Source organism: Solanum dulcamara, chromosome 8, assembly GCF_947179165.1.
Source record: "Solanum dulcamara chromosome 8, daSolDulc1.2, whole genome shotgun sequence".
NCBI classification, from domain to species: Eukaryota; Viridiplantae; Streptophyta; class Magnoliopsida; order Solanales; family Solanaceae; genus Solanum; species Solanum dulcamara.
In genome coordinates this window covers 1751423-1774352 of record NC_077244.1, presented here as the reverse complement: position 1 = coordinate 1774352, position 22930 = coordinate 1751423, and the positions used below count along the sequence as shown (strand labels likewise).

The window sequence follows — 22930 nt, the reverse complement described above, 5'->3', positions numbered from 1 at the left end:
AGACAATATCCAATAATTCTCGGTCTTAGACCAATAAATTTTTAGGCTACATAATATCTAGTTCATGTAGCAGATGCCAAGAGTTGATTTCTCACGTGATCACTCAACTATTCAAAAAGTCACTTTTACTTCTTTTTGTGCGAAAGTGAACTTTGCTACTAATTCAAAGATCTTGTAAATGATTTGAAGACAAGCAAAATGATTTATTTATTTCTTCCGACAATTTTTATTTAATTAATTGTTTGAACTAGAGTCTCGTGAATACGTAGTTGTCTTTGTTAGGAAGTACATTACCCCCGATATAAATTTTCCAATGCGAATTCGAATTTTGTCGAGCTTCAATGCGAATACTGAACACCGAATAAGAAACCAAAAAAGAGAAAAAAGAATGATCATCTTTGGAGAGCCTAGGGGCAAGCGTAAAATTCTCTCTGACTTGTAGGTTATGAGTTTGAGTTGTAGAATCAGTCATCAATGCTTGAATTAGGATCGATTGTCTATATCACATCCTTGGGGTGTGCTCTCCCCGCGAAATTCTTTGGGCACCCTTTTAATGATCATCTTTCTAATAATCCTTTTAATAAGCATCTAGTGGTGAATGATCATATCTTAGATAGGAATTAAAAAAAAAAAAAAAATAAGATAAAATGAAACATATAGTTTGATGTTCCAATATTTTCAGATTGATGAATGTGATTCAACTATTACAACCATAACACATCATGTACATCTCATAGCAAGACTATTATAAACAAGTTTTTTTCTTTGTAATAAAATAGAAACAATTATACACCAAATGCAAGAAGGGAGAAATCACCCCCACAAGAAAGAATGAACATAAAAAATACACCAAAACATTGAGCAAAAGGGGTACTTGCTGCACTGATGAATAGCAACTCCATCTAGGTCTTTTTCACCTGCATTGATGAGCATCTTATGAGCCAACCAAAATGTTTGATATCATGGTCATGTACCAGAACAAATACCACGCGAGGGGTGAGGGGGTTCTTTCTTGAGTTTAACGGACAATGTAAAAGAAATTTTATAAGATTGAGTCGCTTAAGAGATAACAATAGGTAACCATTCATAATAACCAGGATTCGTAACTTGAAAAATAAAACAGATAACCTATTACAATAGGTTCAAACGTTGTCAGTCTATATAACTTAAATCCTTTCTTTTTTTTCCTTTTCCTTTGGGATGTGTGAGCTCTGTGCGTGTGCGAGGGAGCAGGGGGGGGTGTTCTTTCTTGAGTTTAACAGACAATGTAAAAAGAAATTTTACTTAAGTCGCTTAAGAGATAACAATAGGTGATTGGGATTCGTAACTTGAAAAGAAAAACGATAACCTATTACAATAGGTTAAAACATTGTCAGTATACGTAACTTAAATCCTTTCTGCTTTTTCCTTTGGGATGTGTGTGTTGGGAGGGGGGTTGGGAAAAGCAGAGAACAGGGAAATAGAAACTTGCCTTGCTCATGTACTTCTTATGAACCTTTAGAGCCTCATTTAGTGCTTTCTTTGCATCCAAATTCCCAGTTATCTCACCCAAGATCTAGAAAAAGATGTTTTGTCAGGACCAAAGAATACAATAATGTGGATATATAGACGAGGAGAAAGATCTTATGAAGACCTGGACAACATCATCTAGGCCCTTCGCCTTTTTCATAAGCCGTTTTTTCTTCGTTTCAAGAACACTTGCAACTAGGAAAATGGCAAGTGCATCATTCTGTTTTGTTGCACCAGTTATCACTATTCTCCTTTCAAATTTCCCATATTGTTTTAGCTGCTTATCATTTAACTTATCGGGAAGTTGTTCCAGTGTCTTGTCATACAATGAATATATGTTTGGGTTGTACTCCATGGCCCACATCACCTAAATGAAGTATGTACAAAAGTAGCATCAATCAGAAGATTACAATAACTCTGACCTACATTTGCTCATCATCCTTCCCTCTTTCACAGTTGAAAATATAAATATCCTTATCCTTGACTTGTCCATCCAAGATACAACAGCTCAACAACGTTGTGTAACTCAAATAACTCTGGATTAGTTGAAGAGTCCAAATTTCCACCAAAAGAACATCTTCCTTCAACATATAATTACTCTCTTTTGTATAGTGAATTAGTTGAAGACTTAAAATATATTTTTCTATGTCTCAATTCTCTTTTTAACTACACTAACCTCAATATAACCACAATATATATAATAATCATCATCTTTTCCCACTTTATGTTTTTCTCTCTTGTACCCAAAACAAAGTAAGAACACACTATTTATAGTTGAGGAATTCTTCCTTGCAATGAATAGGAAGATTATAGGTAGTAAATTGGGTAAATGAATGACCCAATGGTTACATAAGTTACAAGAAACTAATGGTCATATAAGTTACAAAAAAACTAATGACAATGAAAGTTACAAGAACTAATGGTCAAATAAGTTATTTTTTCTATCCGCCAAACAATAAATATGAAAAGAGGTTAGTGCTTCTCACCTCCCAGAGATAGAGTGCATCAACAAATGAGAGCTCTCTCCTGAAAAGTACCATCAACATGCGTAAAGCGAACAGATATTCTCCACCATCTAGCTCCTCTGCCAATTACAATTGTAGAAGTTGGCGAGGGAGAAAGAGAGACAGTAAACTTTATATCTAGACTTTCTCCTCTCTTCTTTTAGATGGTCAAGCGTGCAGTTTGAGACTTTCTCAAAATGCAGATTTCCAATATATCTCCATGAAAAATTTTCTTGTTATATTACCAATGTCCCAAACAACATATATGAGAGATGTTTTTAACATGGATTTTAGTGCTTCACAATTATTAACTTATGATTAATGAGTCTGGCCCCAACTTATAAAAGGTATAATCATTCGGGTTATCCATCAGAGAATCTGCAAAAGGACTACTAGACAATTGTTCTTTTTGAGAGAACATAGCCAAAAGCCCCCCCAAGCTATAACCGGATTTCCAACTACACACTCAATCTTCACGGGGATCCTATCACCTCCCTGAACTGTTTAAAATTGAAATTATCACCTCCCTAAATGCTTATGTGGCAAGGTGAGTGTATTTCACTCTCTTTGAGAGAGTGAAGACCAAAAAGAAATCTTAAAACTTTATTTATCCCTTTTGTCCTTATTTTTCATCTTACTTTTAATTTTTTATAAAATATTTTTATAATACATTTGACTTTTGTTAAACATAATTTTTTTTACTTTTCTCTTTTATTTTCTTCTCCTTACGTTTTTTTCTTTTCTTTTTCTTTTTGTCCTCTCTTTCTCCTCAACTCAACACTCACCCACTACCATCTCCTCCACCTAGAACCACCACCACCATCACAACAACCCCATCAACTCATCATTTTGTAATAATTTCTTCATGATTTGCCTTACCATTATCCACAACTAACACTACAAATCACTATTAAAATCATCAAATAATTATTAAAATAACTACTCATGTTATCGAAAAAATCAAATCGTCATTAGTTTTACTGCTCCAAAAAAATTGCACAGAAAAGAGACAAAAAAACAGAAGAAGAAAGAATGAAAAACAAATAAAAAAAGAATAAATTTATTGGACACCTTCCATCATAAAATTCATTTAATTACTAAAGTCTTTTTTAAAAAAAAATTATCAAAGAAATTCAGTCAATTAAAACCACCATGACTGTAAAACAATTTTTTTGATCAAGAATTTTATAAAGTAAGCTAAAAATGAGTTATGGGGTATATGATATGAGTCTTCATCCATTTTTTTTTTATCAATCTCATATTAGATCAAAATCAACACCATTAATCTACCTCCTCGCCGGAAAAGAAATTTCAACGCAAATTTTTTTCCCTTTTCTTTTAGTTATTCTATTTAAATTTTGGATCAGTAACATTCATCAACTTCAGATCGTATCTTCAATTTGTATTATTGTTTGGCGAAGACCCAAGAATTTAACCATCGGCAACTCGTAAATAAAGTATTGCAAATTTGGTGTGATGAAGACAAAGAACGAACACAATAAAAAAATTAAGAGGAAAGAGACGAGTAATTAAATTAGTTAAGGTGCTTGAAGGATGGTATAAAGTGATGAAAAAAAATGAAGAAGGGAATGAAAAACAAAAGAGAGAAAAAAATAAAGTAAGAATAAAGATCTCTTTGTAATTAATGAAAAATTGGATAAAGACAGAAAAATAAATATAAAAAATTTAAAATGACAGCTGGCAGCGAGTGTACATTACTACATGTTAAGAATGTGGTTGTCTAGTTTTAGGGTGGTATATATTCTATTTTAAAAAAAATCGGGGGGCGGGGGAGGGGGGTAATAGGACCCCCGTAAAGTATAAGTGTGTAGTTGAGAATTCGATAATATTATGTATAATAAGGCTTGGGGTGCTGCTCAACCCTGGCTGTGCACGAGAGGTGGGAGCCTCGTGTAGGGTCTGTTCCCACAAAAAAAAAACGATAATAGATTGGGGAGGCACTTGGCTATTTTCTCTTCTTTTTGATAGGTGCTAGATAGTAGATACCATATTTGTATTGCCTGAATCTCTTTAAGATAATATTTATCTTGTGATAGTCAATAACAAACTTGGACTGCATGCATTAATTAGAAGTTTTACAAAATAAATCATGATATTATGGAACATATCAGGAGAACACATTACAGGCCTTAGAATCACTCATGATAGCCCACTGTAATATGTAACGTGTAGAGCCAATTAAGACTACACGGAATGAGGCCAAACTATCTAACAGCAAAAAACAACTTCCTGTCCTACTAGAGTTCTTAAAAGACCAATATAGTTATCAGTTCCTTTATTTCCAACAGCAATTATTAAGAACGTTAAGTTTGTTCCAGAACAAATAAAACTCTCTCTTCGCTCTTTGTCTATATCTCTCTCCTCCCCCCCCCCCCCCCCGAGACTCTTTTCTATTTCTCTGAGGGGGAGGGAGAGGATGTCACAGGCTTGCAGCCAGTGGTCATGAAAGTTTCAGTTTTTATGTATCCACTTTGTTAGTTCACACCTTCTATTTCCAAGATGTCCAAAAGCTTCCTTCCATACTCACAAAAAACCCCAGAAACTTTTATAAGGCCTATTTTAGACTAAGTTGCTCGGACTCGGGTGCGGGTGTCCGAGACGGATGCGAATCCGAGAGTCGGATTCGGCAAAATCTAAATTTTAAGATTCGGGGATGCCAATCCGAGTATGGATACGGATGCGGGGATTCGGCTAAAAATATTCAATATTATAAAAATATAGTTATAAAGATAAAGATATTCTTCCGCCCAGAAAAGATAGAGAAAGTCATTCGAGACCTTCAACCAACTCTCCTTACAAACATTGTTACTGTCTACCATAAGTCGGAACACAACCATTTGAATATTTAGCATCTCTTTGTTTGGCTTGAAACATGAAGCTACGAATATTGACCAAGAGGAAAAGTATCTTGGTCAAAATGTGGGTTGACCGCATCCCGCACCCGCACCCGTCTGATGTAGGTTGTCCATGGACTCCTGGTCAAAGTATCTGATGTGGGTTGACCGAATCCCACACGTATCCCGCACCCGCACCCGTCTCGTGTCGACACGGGTGCGGCAGCAAATATGAAGAGTCCGCGCAACTTAGATTTTAGATGTTAGTTAATCATTCTAGTATTTATATGATATGGCATGGTAGGAAAATCAACAACAATAAGATCTTGCATTTTTAACTTCTTTCATGGAAATAGCTACTGAAGAATATACGAAGAACAGAAAACCCTTACCGAGGTGTCGATGAAGCTTTGGATCAACAATTTTAACAATTTGTGCAAGGGTGCTCAGCTGAGATTGCACTCCTAGAGAATTTGAGCTGGACTTGAAATTTTCTCGCTGTTGAAGCGAATAGGAGCAGTTATATATGCAGTAATGGCATAAACATAGGAAATAACTAGCACACCATTGCACAAGTTTTAATAAAGAAGTTACTAAAAAGAACATAAATATATGCACAAATTTATCTCCCCTTTCCTTGGGGACAACAGGGTTGTTGCCTGAGTATTCTGGTAATATAACCATATGAGAGCTTAATATAGTTAGAAAGTGAAACAGGAAGTAGGTAGACATTAACATAATGCTGGAGTGCATGGTTTATCATTACAAGAGAAACCCAAAGCAAATTGACCAGTAAAAGTTCAAACAAAGTTATGACCAGAATGTGGATTTTCCTTTATTCTTTTCCTTTTGTTTTTGTGTGTACGGATGTTAAGCTATTTACCTCAACCAATCAGCATTATCAATGTGAAAAAATATGAGCATCCAGACCAAACTTTAAGGCAATGGGTGGAGTGTCTGTCCCTGGATATTATAAAACTCTTTGGAAACCCTTGTTTTGATCAGGTTTGATTTTTTTTTATCAGGAACTCTCTTGGAAACCCTTATATAACCAATGAGGAACAAGTGTATTTCTTAACACCCTCTTACATGCGTAACCTGGGTTCTAGAGTTGAAATGTAAATTTGATTTTTCTCTCCTTTTCTTTTGCCTTCTTTATTTTTTGTTCACTCTACCCTCCTCAGACCCCACTTGTGAGATTACACTGGATTTCGTTGTTGTTGTTGTTGTTGTAATTTTTTGTTCATTTTTTTTTATTTTGAAGCTAAAGGGACGAGGCTCAACAGGAAAGGGCCTGGAGTAGAGGGAGACATTAGGCTTAACAGGCTAATAGTGGGTCTGGAGACATGTTAATTAATGGCACAATAGGTTGAATTGAAATAGAGGCAGAAACCCAGAGCAGCTTCATGGGCTTAGTTTAGAGAGACGCCAGAATGATAGAACATGAAGAGAGAAAGTGGTGGCACAAACGAGCTCACCAACCTTTGGATCTAATGCCATTTCAAAGAATCTGAGCATCCAGCCCAAAACCTATGGGTGGAATGGCCCAAGAATCTATAAACCTCTTTTGAAACCCTTACACCACCAATAAGGAACAAATGCCTCATCTAAAATCTTAAGTTGTCAAAAATGGGGCACATTTTTTTATTTAGGCCGGCAACATGTCATCTCACATGCGGATCTCACTATTTTTGTCACGGTTAAGCAAGTGAATATTTTCTTTTATAATGGGTAGCGCTAAAACTTAAATTTATGAATTATGTGATTACCTCATATAAAACCTTGAGATGTTAAAGAAGAAACACATATGTTTGTTTATTTATTTATTTATTTTAGGTCTGCAACAAGCATGAATGGAAACAACAGGGGCGTACCAATCTACGCATTGCACGTTCAAAGCACCAGAATGCATCTGCTTCATTCTCAAGTAGAATAACCATTGGGGAGCAAATATCAGTCATTCCTGTTCAGAAAATAAGACAGAAGGTTTACAAATGGCCTTGATATTTTTAAAAAGTAGTTTCTAAATACTGCTATAATACCTTGAACATAACCAATATCTTTATCCATCCATGCATAGACAGCTAGCACATCCCAGAGTTTTGCCTGATTAGCTTGATTCTCATAAAATACAAGAGAACGATCCGTACGAACAACATCCAGACCTAAACAACGTCATAAGCCATGAAGTTTTAGATATTTTCAGGAAATCAGTCTATACTGATACACAATCTTCCTTACAAAGACAAAATGAATGACATTTCCATTTTTCCAATTCATCCATTGTAATGGAAAATGGACACATGAAAACTGATAAAGCTCATTTAAATTTCTTACTGTTGTTCGAAACTGACAATAGTGTATGATCGGCCGAACGTGTCAACAGCCTTAAACATTTTTTTTGGTACCTTAAACATTTTTTTTATGACAAGGGAAACCCGCAATCGATACCCTTTGGATGCGCATAGGGTAAAACCACCTCTCCTATTCAATAGCTCGCAAACCACACAAGAGAGGTAACCCGCACAAGGCAAGCACGGTGCGACGAGCTCGACCCAGACGACAAACCCCTTGCTTTTGCTGGCAAGGGGTTTTGAACTTGAGACCTCCAACATGGACATCCCAAGCCCAAACCACTGGACCAACCTTCAACATGATAAACTACGTGTACCATGTTGGAGAAAATCTGTCTGGAGTTGTGAACAACTTAGATTGGAACTTCGGTGAAATGTTGAAGCTTAGAATCTAGCATCATTGGCGGGCATAATGAGAAAATAATAGGCAAGGGAACTTCTGAATGACTTAACAATGTGCAAAAGGTGCTCCTTGTATGAGTCTTAGGTTATGTATAATATGGTAGGTGATAATCCCTCTATTGATAAGGAAGGTAAATATTCTATATTTAAATACAAGGCATCTTATAGCATATTCTATATGATCTTCCTTATTCTTTGTTGACAATAAATATATGATATTCCTTATTCAATTACAATAAATCTATACGTGTATGAATCTAGATACAACTTGATATTCTGACATGCCCCTTCAAACTCAAAATGGGGAAACCATCCTGAGTTTGCTTATTTTGAAAACATAGAAAGCTGACGCCGAAATCTCATTGGAATAGTGCACATTCGCCAAAAAGAATAGCGGTGTTGGTGTTCTTTCCTTCAAGAAGTTGTTGGTAACTTCACAATGAAAGAAAGTGTCATTAAAATGATTTCATCTAGAAAGTCGATGGTAACTGCAGTGTGAAAAAAAAGTGTTTCTTGCACTATGCAGAAATTAATCTATTCTCAATCACCAAAAACAAATATGACATTGCAAATCTCTGGGGCAATTATCAGCACAACTTGAACTGAAAGAACAATGACAAGAAAATACAAGATTTAGAGAAGGACGCTAATTGCGCAAAAAGTAGCAGCGACAAATGAACAGTGCTTGAAGGATCCTAGAAAGAGGAGAGGTTCCTAAACGAATATATGGAGATATGGAGATACGGGCACCAGTTTCAAGAGAGAAGAGCGTCTTCGAGTACCAAAAGGAAGAATAAAAGTGGAAAACATCGGTTTGGTGGGCAGCACCACCAAGTGGCACAAATTGAACATACCACCCACCAGTAGCGGAAGTTATTTGAGTCTCTACCAAGTTCTTAGAGACTCTGATACCATGTGAAAATAGAAAAACAACTTCTCATTGACTTGATTAACAATGTACAAAATGTGCTCCTTATATAGGAGTCTTAGGTTATGTATAACTATGTTGACTATTTAAGTGTTAGCTATGTCGACTATTAAAGTTTTGTCGAAGAAGCATAAAGTTGCAAAACAGCTTATTGCTGGTTTTAGTTGATCAAACTGAAAAGAATTTGAGAACACGAACAAATGATTGTGATAGACAGACTGGAAAGAGAATGTATTGTTGAAATTCTAGTTTTCCAACAGCCACCCACCCTTCTTCTAAGATACAGGGAGCTCTACAGCAAATATGAATGTATAAAGTTGCAAATTAAAACTAGGGAATAAGTAGTCGCATGAGTACTAACCAATTTGGGGCAAGTTAAGCTTCCACTGAACCACTGTCTTGTCATAAACACCATTATCGACTGGCATGGCATTGTTAGTATCCTGTGCATTACTGTTACTGTTCGCAAGCTCTATAGGTTGGCCATCATCCGTGACTATAGCATTTGTGGTAAATTTTCCACTGCCAATAACAGGTACTATCTTTTGGCATTCAGATTTCCACGCAGCATATTGCTCTCTGGTTATATATATTCAGATTCTTAGGTGACTCATAAACAAGTTATAAGAAATTTATTAAAGAAAAAGAATATGATAAGGATTAAAGAAGGCACAGGTGTAATTTCAGCTTATAGTAACAGTATACTTAATAATTAGGTTCTCCAGGCAAACATAATTTCTTTGTGAAATTATTAAACCCACCACCACTTCCCCACAAAGGTGCGCATGCACTTGTCAAGGAAGATTTCCCAGAAGAAAGATATAAGCTTGGGAAGAGTGATATAATACTACATATGCGCTGCATTCATGAAAAAATCTTTTGGTTGTCTTTATCCTTTTTGTACATTCATGGTATCATTATTACTGTTGTCTTTACTGTCTTTATTTCTAAAATTTCAACCTTTGACTGACCATTCTTCTTTTTGGTCCTCCAATACATTATGAGGCACATGAGAGATCTAAGTCCCCAACTGATGAGATCAATCTCTGGCAGTCCCCTTACCTATGAATTTAATCTGTTCTTGGCTGGCAGTCTTCTAAACAATTAGATCTTTTTTTTTCTTGGAGTCAAGTTCGAAATAAACAATACACGTCTGATAATCTTGTAGCACTCATTTTCAATTGAATGCCAAGACTCAAGAATCAAGGTTTGGAGAACTTAATGGTCAAGGATTCGACTATAGGTCTGAGCATTCTTTTTTCAATATAGTCAGAAGCTTGTAACTATAAATGCCAACTATTGCAAAACAACAACTTCCAGCTTTTGTGGTTAAGACTAAAGGTACAACGATTTCAACCTCAATACGTCAAGGTTTCAAAGTTCATTGGCAATCTTTTGCCAAGGGGTCCTTCTGATAAGAACAACTAAACCAAGCTGAACCTAACAAAACTGTCCAAAACTTGACCTGTTCATTATGGAGAGCTTGATTAAACCAGACTTGCCTGCTGAATTCAAGTCAGTTCACCTTGGTGCTCAGTCCTAACTAGATCATAATTCAGAAAGCTGCTCTTTGATAAGAATAACTCTATGAACATGAAAAGTTTTTGTGTAAATTATACTGAGAGCCCTATGATAGCTGTATGTTTTTATGCATCAAAATGAACAAATTCAATGCATAATGAATCCCTATAGTTATGATTGCTGACTACCTCCTACTTTTATAGTATATATTGAATAAGTATGTAACTCTTAGGCCATAGCTGAAACGAGTTAGATTACCTCCGTCGTTGTCTAAGTTCATTTCTTTCCTCAAATGTGGTTTTGGGATCAAAACAACCCAGCAAGAACTCCCATACAGCCCCTTTAATTGATGGATGAATCCCCTAGCATTCACAGAATAATCAATAAGTATCAGAGTTCTTAAGACTTAAGTTTCATCTAAACAGCAAGCATATTGGATATTTGTGATAGGCAATGACTCCTTATAATGAACTAAATGGGCGTGCTAATGGTGGATCAGATTATCTGCCTAATACATAGTTTATAGAAGTGTAATCAATGCTATGCGGAAATGTTATTCCAAATCATGAATAATTTTACCGGCTAAACTTTTGTATAATTTAGACTTTCCGAAACTGTCCAAACAAACCAACAAGCGATTATAGCGCAGATAAAACAATTGTTGCTCCGAATAAGAGAACAGATTGTTTCCCCTTTATTATTAATCGCAAAGCAGTTAAAACTTCTTACATCATAAAAAATTTCTACTATTAACACAAAAAGAGGATACTAAATGCTTTCTATTAAGGCTCCCAGCTGAAATAACATTGCTGGAAAATCATAAATGGAATGAACCTTCTATTCTGTTATAGGTAATAAAATAATCTTTCTATAAGTGGAGATAACTGAGCAGGAGTAATTGATGAAATTGGTGTGCCATAAGTTTTTCACCTTCAGCAATTCACCACTTGCACTAATTAAGGGTCTATATGCTCCAAATGTCCACCAACTGAGCAACTTCGGTTCAAGTTAAAACCTCACTGGGTAGCAAAAGCAAGGTAGGAGAAGGAGACCATGAGCGGAATGCATTATCATCTTAGGAAATCACTGTATAAAGCTAAAGGTGGAGTTACAAAGAAGGAATGGACAACATGAACTAGAGAGAATTCCTGGGGAGAAAAGGGCCATCACAATGAAGTAGCAAAGTGGATTAGTCATAAAAGCGTCCAATATTCCAAACTGGGAGATTACAAGATAAAATGAAAAACAGACAGCTGAAATTGGACTCTCTATCAAGTAGCAATTAATTTTCACTATGAACCAAGAAACAGATGTAACCATAGGGTTGTAGGTGAAAGGACCACCATCAACTTGGAGATCTTGAAAGTTTTAAAGCAATCCATTTGACAATATTATGTATCCATTCATAGGCAAATACGCACGGTCAATTTATTAAGAATATGCATTGCAATTTGCACAACAGAGAGAAAAAAAGTACCCCTTGTTGGATTCGTCTAAGAACACCTGCTATATCCAAATAACCCTCTTGAGAGAATGCAGCCTTCCATCTTCTTTCACTGAGAGTTCTTCCTGCCTATCAACCACTTCCCCGAAAAGGGAAAGTGCACAAAGGTAGCATAGTGAATAAATCTGTCATGAGAATTTTACAAAATAATTGCTTTAGAAGGACTTGAAAAGAAACAGAGACAAATGTCACAAAAACTACAACAGGATATTCTAGTTTTTTTAACTCATTTATATAATCAAGCCTGTATATATTCACCTAATTGATAGATTAGAATTACTAAACCAAAGGGGAGAAAGCGAAATTCAAACAACAACAACAACAACCCAGTGAAATCCCACAACGTGGGGTCTGGGGAGGGTAAAGTGTACGCAGACTTTACTCCTACCAAGGTAGGACGGCTGTTTCCGAAAGACCCTCGGCTCAATAAAAGCATAAAAGCGAAAATCAAACAATTAAATAAAATACTAAAGTAGTTGAATTTAAAGGGTAACAAAGGGCAGAATCCATTAACTAGTAATATATTCATTTGTTGTCTACTCAACTAAACAAAGTGTCAATCCCACACTAACGTTGGTCGACATTATGACTTTCGTATACCTTTATATTGGAGAAATCAACATGGTTTGATTATTTTAACACGGTTGACAGAGCCTGCTGCAGCCTTATTTATAAGGTTCAACTAAATAGAGTATCTTCGACATGGAGCATACATATATGTGATAAATTAGTAAACTTTCAACGAATATTAAATTTTGAACCCATAAATTCAAAAATGTAATGGATTAAATGGTAAGAACTCAAAGGTTTAACTCATCAAATCTAAATTCCGAATCTGTCTCTAAGTCCGCAACCTCCTCTTTTTATCCAAAGTTGTGTATATAAGCAAACTTTAGAAGAATTTAAATAAAATGATGAAAATGAATGAAGTTTCAACTAACCCTAGGTCTGAATCGAGTGTTAGGAGCATCAGCTTGACATTCTGGTCTCACAGGAAAATAAGAATCTAGCTCCTCCAATGAAGAATTCCCTGTTATTCAAACAAACAAACAAAAACATTAAAATTACAGCAAAAATCAAAGAAAACCCAAAACCTAGAGGAATGAAAAAAAGGTAAAAATCTTCTTCTTTCTTTTGATAAGGTAAAAATCATACTCCCCCATCCTAATTTATGTGGCAACTCTAGCTCCAAAGAGTCAATTTGACTAATCTTTGGATTGGTTCAACTTAATATTTTAAAATTTAAATTATGATATTCAAAAACTATAAGCAAAGCTCAAAAACCATTACCATTTTTGCAGACAGCTATTATTGAGTTACCCATATCTTTGGGTTCCTTAAATTATCAAATAAAAATCGCACAAAATTCCGAGATGGAGCTTACAATGGCAAACCCCAAATATCCATTACATTTTGAATTCGAATTCGAATTGACAAAACCCCAAATACCCATTTCAATAATACAATTACAGTATAATTCCAACAAAACCCAAATATAGAAATCAATAATAAAGCTCAAAAACCATTACCATTCTTGCAAGCAGCTATTATTGAGTTACCCATGTCTTTAGGTCCTTTAAATTACCAAAAAGATCACATAAAATTCCAAGATGGAGCTTACATTTACAAACCCCAAATACCCATTACATTTTGAATTTGAATTCGAATCGACAAAACCCCAAATACCCATTTCAATAATACAATAACAGTTCAAATTCCAACAAAAAACCAATACAGAAATCAACAATAAAGCTCAAAAACCATTACCATTCTTGCAGGCAGCTATTATTGAGTTACCCATGTCTTGGGGTTGTTTAAATTATCAAAAAGATCGCAGAAAATTCCGAGATGGAGCTTACAATGACAAATTTACAACTGCAAAAAGGCTATATAACGATTCAAATAGTATCTTATAGCAAAAGATACCATTTTTCTAATCGACTTTTACAAAGGAGGAAAGAGGTGAAGTAATGAATAAGAAAAAATCATTAAGAATGATGATTAATGGGCACCAGCGAAGAGAATTGGAATAGTAAATAATTTTGCGTTTTGATTTTTTTTAATATATCATCAAACGTTGAGAAAAAAATTAATTTATATCATTCTTTAAAAATTTAGCTTAATTATTACACTTTTATTTGAGAAAAGGATTGTTCGTGTCATTATTTATTAACTGAAATGGCATAGATGAACCAAACTTTTAACGGATGACATAAATGAACCTTTTCTCCAAGTTCGATGGCATATTTGAACCTTTTTCATTTAAAAAAATAATTTAGTTAATGATGTAGCCGAATCATAATTGACCACGTGTACAAAATAATTTTGTAAAACGAAAAATATTTTTAGTTTATAAATAATGGCATGGTATGAGCCTTTTCTTAAATGAAAATGGCATAAATAAGCCAATATTTTAATGAATGACATACATGAGCCTTTTCTCAAAGTTCGATGACATATTTTAGTTTTTTCCCTTAGTAGTATAGTCAAATGTTTTTATAGTGATTATTTGTCTGGAAATAAATACATTTTTTTTTTGGGGGGGGGGAAAAAAAAATCTTGATATACCTCTTAAGGTTTTTGCTATTTAGAATTGATATATTCTAAAGTGACTCACATCCACTATAGCTATATAAATGGCTCATATATACTCCACAATGACAAAAGTTGCTCATATATATTCCTGTCGTTACAAAAATAACTCACATATATCTTTTTCATCTTAACAAAGTGAAAAAAATATTTTTTTAATTTTTAATTTTTTTTAAAAATCATGTATGAGGATATATATATTTTTTAGAAAGTAAACAAATAAGGGAAAATGCATAAATTTAACTATGAACTTATTCCGAAAAATCAGTTACACGCTTAAATTACCGTAGTGACATATTATACACCTATTCTTGTTCAAAGTGTAATTAATACCACCCAAAAAATGATGTGAAAATAAAATTAAATATAAAAATAAAATAGGCACATTTGAATAAAAAATAAAGTCAAAAAAATACATCTTTTAAACCCCAGCCCCTCTATTCTCCTTCTTTATGCTCCTCTTTTGTTATTCTTCTTCAGACTATTTCTTCTTCGATTTTTCTATCACAATTCAATAATTTGTCACTCAATTTCACCATTGTCAAGATATTTTTCACTAATTTGACTCATACTTAACACAGCAAAATTAATCATATCAAGGTGATTCACTTAAAAAGGAAATTCTTTAATCCAAATTTCACAACCTATTAGATTTTAGGAATTCGAAACTTTGTTCTCCTCATCTTTTCACTTTCACCTTCAAATTTCCGGCAAGATACCAACAAATCCTCCAACCTTAAACTCCCAAATATACTTGTTGCCGATAGGTATGCATATGCATACATCCACTTGCCTTGTTTGGTTGAAAATTGATTTTTTATTTTATCTGAGTATTCAAATAGATGTGTAGATTCACACATCCACTTGTCTTATTTGGTTAAAAATTAATTTTTTTTATCTGAATATTCATATAGATTTGCATATTCCCACACCACTAGCCCTTTTTGATTTGATTTGGCATTTTGTATTCTTGATTGTTTGGTATTCTTTATAATAAAAAAAAATGATCGAAAATGGAGTCATTCAGATGAGAAAAAAGAGATAAAATAAAGACAAATTGGTATCATTCTAATGAGGTGGAGGAGAGAAGATAGAGGCAAAAATGGTTGAAAAAAAAAGTGATTTTTTTTACGTGTGTGAGCTTTTACAGATCTAGCAGGCGCGTGTGCACCACTCTAGATTGTGTGACTGATTTTGTACATTCGAAGGTGGTATTAGTTACACTTTGAACAAGAATAAGTGTGTAATAAGTTACTACGACAATTTAAGCATGCAACTGACTTTTCGAGACAAAGTTTAGGGGTATATATATATTCTTTTTCACACATTAATTATTTTTTGACTTCTTTGATTATCATTATTTAAGTTTCTAATTCTTATTTTATTTTTATTTTTTCATTCTTTGGTGTAAATATAAGAAAAACAAAAAAAAAGTGTGAATGGAAAAAAAAGAAAAAAAAATAAGAAAAACATTTAAAACTATTTTTTTTGCTGATATATTGTAATTTAGTTTTTGTATCTATAAAAAAAACTGGGGCATGTATAATAAATTTTACAATAAAAGTAGTGAGAAAAATAAATTTGATCATCAAAATAATAAATTCAAATTAGTCGTTGAATCAAAAAAGTCAAAAAATAAATTATGTGTGAGAAGTATCAAATATACCCCTGTATGTATTATTTTTTTAAATAAAAAACATTAAAAAATAATTTTAAAATTAATTTTTTCACTTTCATTAGAAGAAAATGATATATGTGAGCCCTTTGTGTAACGGTAGGGATATATATGAGCCACTTTCATAACGAGGGTATATCAACTCTAAATGACAAAGTTGAGAGATATATCAAACCCTTTTTCCTTTTTTTTTGGGGGGGGGGGGGGGTTAATATGGTAAGTGTGTTTCTTACTAGGAAGTATTAATGTAATTTGTGATTTCTTACTTATTGTTCTAACTTTAATGGGCATAGATATCTCGTGGAAAGTGGTATTTCGTAGAATTAGTCAAGATGCATGTAGCTAGTTCGAACATCACAATTATCAATAAAATAACTGAAGTTAAAAACAACAAATCTAAAATTTCAAATTTTAATTTAACATATCTAAAATTGAAATTATCAAAATCTTACTTCAAACTCATAGGTCCAAATTTTGATTTGTTATTCTGACTCAGCGAAAATTTACTTATACAAACAATATACCAAACTTCAAACAGAACTTGAAACACTAATTTTTTTTTCAACTCCTAACACGTGTGTCGGAAATTGTTTTTGAAGTGACCAAACTTATAAAATTTCATAAACGTTAACTTTGACTTAAATGGTGATCCCAAAATCGATCATTTGTTCTCGACCCTAACCCACCAACCCACCCATCCACACTGTAATTTCATTAATTTGGGCCTAAGCCCATTACCCGAAACAACAAAAACCCTAACACTATAATCTCCTCATTGTAAACCCTAACACAATTCTCTCTTTCCTCTCACTCTTTTTTTCGCAGCGTCACAGCTCCTTCAGATCAGTAAAAATGGTGAGTTTTTGTGAATTTTTCACTTCTCTGATTTCTATAATTCACTTGTTTTCACTGTTATGTATGTTCGGTACTACTCCTTTTTTTTTTGAATTTTGAATATAAATGTATTTGATTGAATGGTTCAGCCGTTCAAGAGGTTTGTGGAGATCGGAAGAGTTGCACTCGTTAACTACGGGAAGGACTATGGGAAGCTCGTTGTCATCGTTGACGTTATCGACCAAAACAGGGTACTTTTTTAATTTTTTTAGTTTAAGTGCTTGATTTTAGCAGATTATTTCCATTTGAATGGTCTTTGAATCTTGTTAGAGAACTATTGTAGGTCAATCGTGTGATTTATAGTACATTTAGGTGGCGTTTTGTTTTAAATTTCACAAAAAATGATTTTGCAGGCTCAGTTGTTGAGCTTTAGCAAGAGAAGTGTGTGTTTGAGCTGTTTCATGATCTTCAAAATAAGTTTTTATTCATTTTTTGTTTAGAAGTCTTGAAGAAATGCAAAAACATAACTTTGTGAAGAAATCTCAAAACTGAGTATGTTTTTGTCAAGGAAGTTAGATATTTCATTAAAAAGAATCAAGCAGTTGTAGAATCACAGAATAGACTAAAGGGCTCACAGATAGCATAAGCAAAAGTTGTTAGCCCTTTTACAATCTTCAATCTAGTACTAGATAGCTGACAAAGTCAAGAATTTGTTCAGTGCTAAATACAGGGGTTAAATTAACCCAACTGAACAGCAGAAGTAACCTGTAGTTTTGAGAGAGTGGTTTGGAGTTGAGATCCCATTAAAATTTCAAAAACTGAGTTTGCAAACTCTAAAGTAAATGCCACCTTAGTTTTTATAGAACACCTAATTCTATCTTTTAGTAGTGAAGAGAAAGTTGCTTGAATAGAGCAGAATGGATACATAGGATTCATATAGCTAACTCAAACTAGTGTGGATTTAGGTGTAGTGGGTTGATTGATATTAGCATGGATGCAACATATACAACAACAACCCACTGAAATTCCACAACATGGGGTCTGGGGAGTGTAGAATATACGCAGACCTTACTCCTACCAAGGTAGGACGGCTGTTTCCTGGAGACCCTCGGCTCAGTAAAAGCATAAATGCATAAAAAAATTAGATAAGAATAGGAACTTAAAAGCTTTATTAGAAAAACAACAAACAAATAACGAATAGATAACAAATAAATAAATACAAATAACAAATAACGATTAAATAACTAATGAAAGCGTCACAGGTAAAATAGAGTAATCAAAGCATAGAAAGTAATAAATAATAACAGAAATAACAGAAATCAGAAGTCAAAGTGCAAGAGATTGTAATGCACTACTACACTTATGAATAGAGAAGAATAACGAGACTATGGACTAGCCTTCTACCCTAATGTGGGTCCTCCACACCCTCCTATCTAAGGTCATGTCCTCCGTAAGCTGTAACTGCGCCATGTCCTGTCTAATCACCTCTCCCCAATACTTCTTCGGCCTACCCCTACCTCTTCTGTAACCATCCATGGCCAGCCTCTCACACCTCCGCACTGGGGCATCTGTGTCTCTCCTCTTCACATGTCCATACCATCTCAGTCGCATTTCCCGCATCTTGTCTTCCACCGAGGCCACTCCTACCTTGTCCCGAATAGCCTCATTTCTAATCTTGTCGCTCCTGGTGTGCCCACACATCCATCTCAGCATTCTCATCTCAGCAACATTAGCATGGATGCAACATATATGTTTCGGAAATGCTGGTAACATATTCAGGGAAAGATGGGTTTTCATTTTATTTTTTACTTTCTGTCTGTTTATAGATGATATCTGTAAGGCCTATGGTTGAATAGAGTGGGATGCATACAGTACATCCCTTTAGATTGGGATTTAGGCGGATTTGATAACTTGGCTGCTTGGTCTTAGCATAGATGCAACTTTTATGGTCTGGAACTTCTAGTCACATCTTTTAGAAAAAGATTGGGTCTTTATTACTTTGCTAATTTTCTTTGTGAAGGATCTGTGTGTGGCCTATGATGGAATATTGTATATGCCTACATTGTCTTATCTTATTAACTTGATTGAGCAATATTGTCTGAGGCCTTGCATATGGATTCAAGAAGAGAAATTTGTGACTATGAAATTAGCAGTTCCAGACCATTTATTTTGATTATCTGTCTTTGTTGCCAAGGCAGTTCTAGCGCAGGCTTGTTTCATGAAGTTCTGTTGATTGAAAGTGAGCCTTATTATTGTTATATGTTAGGTCTGTTTTGTTGTTACAATCTGGTACTGATACCGGGTTGTCACGTTTCTGACTACTATGTTCTTTTCGGATTGAGATGTCGATATTCTGGGAGTGGAAGACTTTACCTTTCCAATAGAAGAATGTAGGAAAGTGGGGAACCTTTGCCTCTAACACGGTTGTAGAACTCTTGATTGCTGGGTCCAGTGATTATATTGGTTTTTGTGTTAATCTAAGAGTGAAATTTTTGTACGTGGGGCACAGTTTTAGAAGGGTGATGTCCAGTATGTGAAAATAACTTTGTTCACTTGTGTCCTAAACTAGTTTTCTGGTGAAAATTTTCATGCTACTAAGGCAAATCTTATTTTCTTAAGGAACCACTCAGATACTTCCCGCTTCTTTCAATTTTTACATGTTATTTCATGTTTACTCAATCTCATGGTTACTTGAGTTGTTGAGTTTACTTTTAATTTGGACAAATAGTAGCTGGTGCTTACTTGATAGATAAGTTTTACTTTGGTAAATGGTGAAATTATGAATTATTTATCCTTATAATTTTGTAATCTCTTTAAATTTATAGGCTCTTGTTGATGCTCCTGACATGGTGAGGAGCCAGATGAACTTCAAGAGGCTTTCACTCACAGATATCAAGATCGACATCAAGAGGATTCCAAAGAAGAAGACCCTGATTGCTGCTATGGAGGCTGCCGGTAAGTGTGGCTACATTTTCTCTTATAGCAATTTGGAGCAGATATTACTTTAGCAGCTCTTTTTGTATCTCTTATTTGTAAGAAAAGCTTGTAAGCTTGCTTAACTCTCATTTTCTCCTTGCAGATGTGAAGACCAAGTGGGAGTCCAGTTCCTGGGGGAGGAAGTTGATTGTGCAGAAGAGGAGGGCCTCACTCAATGATTTTGACAGGTTTAAGCTCATGTTGGCAAAGATCAAGGTGCGATTGCATTTGTATTTGAGTTGAACTTTATTCAATTCTCAGTTCATTTAGCCCATTCATCAAACAACTTTACGCGGGTTTACTTGAAAAAAAGTTGAAAGAATAGGTTTTGATTACAACAACATACCCAGTATAATCTCACAAGATGATGTGTATGCAAACCGTACCCCCGTACCTTGTCAAGGTAGAGAGCTGTCATGCTTGTGTTAGACTGCGTTACGTTCCACAAACTAGACTCGAGCCAAATGTGTACTCCTGATATGACCTTTGCGTGTCTAGAAAGTCACTGGCTTAACTTTTAAATTGCATAATCTTTGTACTGTTTTGGTGGCTGTGTATCGATCTTATTCATTTGTGTTGGACATTGCAGAGGGCTGGTGTGGTAAGACAGGAGCTTGCAAAGCTTAAAAAGGAGGTTGCAGCTTAATAACTTTCTAAGAATTGACACATTGAGTTGAAGCAATCTTGGAAGTTGTATTTTTACTCTTGGGAATATTTCCTTCTGACAAGAAAATACCCATTTTATTTTCCATTTTTGCTTGTTTTAGACGTGCTGGGAAATTATTTTTCTGATCTATGATGGTGAACTGTTTGTTTCAAAGAATGCTTCCTCAGTTATTTCATATTGTCGTCAATCGTCATGCACACTTGCTACTATGTGGTGATTTATATGGGTTGTTTGGTTGTTGGTTAGAGTTACGGAGGATAATGTATGTAGAAATTAGTTATGTAGGGTTTACTTATTTCTATCTTTTGTTTTTTATAAATAATACATAAATTTCCTTTTAAGTTAAATATATTTTAGTTATGTACGATTTTAATTGCTAATCAGTGTATGTGGTGTGTCGAAATTTATACAAAGATATTAAAAATAGATTGCAAGTTATGCAGAATTTAATATAGGAATAATTATCTTTTAATCAATAACCAAACAACCCCTTGGGGTCCGGCCATTTTGGTAATTGGACTTGGTGTAATTGGATGTAATTACATTGTCTGACATGTTTTGGTTGATCATGTAACTACTTGGTCAGTCGGTAATTGAGCGTAATTGGTAGGGTTAATTATACTCTATAATTCTCTTTCTCTGAATGAGGCTGTGAATTGGTGTAATTACATGTCAGATAATGTAATTATTTGGTCAACAGGTAATTAGGTGTAATTGACAAGGGCAATTACACTCTACAATTTTCAGGGGGAGGTCGTGAATTAGGGGTGTTCAAAAATTGAACCGAAAAAATATCATTGAGTTATTGCTAATGAGTTGTTGGGTTAACAGATTTTTTTTAAAAAGTTATCGGGTTAATAGTTCGCTTTGATTTTTCTTATTGGGTTATTGGGTAAATCGATAACAAATAAGAACTCTTCATAAATAATAAATATTAAATATTAATAATTAACCTAACATATATCACTACTTTAGTACTTTATAGTTTACCCCCTTAGACTTTACTATTTATTCACTGCTTGTCATGTATTTTGGGGAAGAATAAATTTATCTCTTTATTGTTCTTTTAAGGTGTTGAATAAATCACTCTTATCTTACCTCAGATTGTTGGTCTATGTTTTCTAGGAGAGTTTGTGGCATGTAGTAGTATTGAACAGATACGGTAATAGTTTAATAAAAATAGAATGATTGATGACATATGAGACTTATTATATTTTGTTCACTTCGTGTTGATTTAGTCTTCATTTTACAGTGTTCTTTTGGGGTGGGTGTCATGTATTCATATCTGTCCAAATTGATATATTCATCATTTTTACAATTCCTTATCTGTGCATTGAATTTGAGAACATATAAACAAATATTGGAAACATAAGAAAGTGAGTTCAATTTAATTTTTAAAAGCATCCAGTCATTAAATATAAATGCTTCAATAATAGTCAATTAAATTGGTGGTTGTCTTTTTCTTTCAAGCTTTCTGATTATCTTAGTTAGGAACTTGGTCAGAATTTTGCTGAATATTTGATGGATTGGCAATTGTTCAAGTTGTCTTGTTGGACTACTTTAGTTTTTGTTTTAGTTTCTAATTGTAGCTTTTTGCAAGTTTGTAAACATTTGTAATTTGATTAACATCAAATATTTAGTATTGTGCCAAATTGTTAGAGAAGTGAGAAATCATGCATTTATTTTATAACATTTTTTTATTGGGTAAATCGAAAATTGAACCGTTAACGATCAAAAATCGATAAACCAAAAAACGATAAAAAATATCTTATTGGGTTCTTATTGGTTTAGCATATTTTAAAATCGAAAATCGATAAACCGAACCGATAATATTATAAAACCGAATCGAACTGACCGATGCACACCCGTATCGTGAATTGGTATAATTACATCGTGTAATTACAAGATGATTATTTTTTAATTTCTTTCTTTTATTTCTATTTTTTTCGTTTTGATTTATTTTTTATTAATATTTTTAATTCTAATTATTTTTATCATTTTAAATATTTTCTAAAAATATATTGTTTATTATTTAAATTTCATTTTCTTTTCGTTCTCAATCTTTACTTCATGTGATTTCATGCAATTTTTCGTATTACTTTTTTTTAT

At 34.0% G+C, this 22930-nt stretch overlaps 2 protein-coding genes across 2 annotated transcripts; one reads left to right on the top strand and one right to left on the bottom strand.

The window, feature by feature from the left end:
• Nucleotides 1–656: 656 nt before the first annotated feature.
• Nucleotides 657–14103, bottom strand: LOC129898564 (uncharacterized). The gene is made up of 12 exons (XM_055973148.1): nucleotides 13845–14103; nucleotides 13019–13107; nucleotides 12051–12146; nucleotides 10832–10935; nucleotides 9414–9631; nucleotides 7411–7533; nucleotides 7243–7331; nucleotides 5761–5866; nucleotides 2496–2593; nucleotides 1634–1876; nucleotides 1472–1555; nucleotides 657–917 (listed from the first exon to the last, which is right to left on the bottom strand). Exons 1-12 carry the CDS (start codon nucleotides 13876–13878, stop codon nucleotides 903–905), a joined length of 1299 nt encoding a protein of 432 aa, XP_055829123.1. The 5' UTR covers nucleotides 13879–14103; the 3' UTR covers nucleotides 657–902.
• A 2980-nt stretch (nucleotides 14104–17083) lies between these two features.
• LOC129901328 (60S ribosomal protein L14-1) lies at nucleotides 17084–21030 on the top strand. The gene is made up of 5 exons (XM_055976478.1): nucleotides 17084–17199; nucleotides 17328–17429; nucleotides 20004–20133; nucleotides 20258–20370; nucleotides 20744–21030. The coding sequence occupies exons 1-5, from the start codon at nucleotides 17197–17199 to the stop codon at nucleotides 20798–20800; spliced, it is 405 nt and encodes a 134-aa protein (XP_055832453.1). The 5' UTR covers nucleotides 17084–17196; the 3' UTR covers nucleotides 20801–21030.
• Nucleotides 21031–22930: the final 1900 nt, after the last annotated feature.

What these genes read in the sequence shown, in the direction of transcription:
- LOC129898564 (XM_055973148.1), bottom strand. Translation starts at nt 13,878, where the DNA reads ATGGGTAACTCAATAATAGCTGCCTGCAAGAATG. An exon ending in TTAGACGAATCCAACAAGGG is followed by an intron (nt 10,936 to 12,050) that starts GTACTTTTTTTC and finishes TGTGAATGCTAG; the next exon opens with GGGATTCATCCATCAATTAA. An exon ending in AACGTGCAATGCGTAGATTG is followed by an intron (nt 5,867 to 7,242) that starts GTACGCCCCTGT and finishes TCGCTTCAACAG; the next exon opens with CGAGAAAATTTCAAGTCCAG.
- LOC129901328 (XM_055976478.1), top strand. An exon ending in ACGTTATCGACCAAAACAGG is followed by an intron (nt 17,430 to 20,003) that starts GTACTTTTTTAA and finishes TTAAATTTATAG; the next exon opens with GCTCTTGTTGATGCTCCTGA. An exon ending in TGCTGCTATGGAGGCTGCCG is followed by an intron (nt 20,134 to 20,257) that starts GTAAGTGTGGCT and finishes TTCTCCTTGCAG; the next exon opens with ATGTGAAGACCAAGTGGGAG.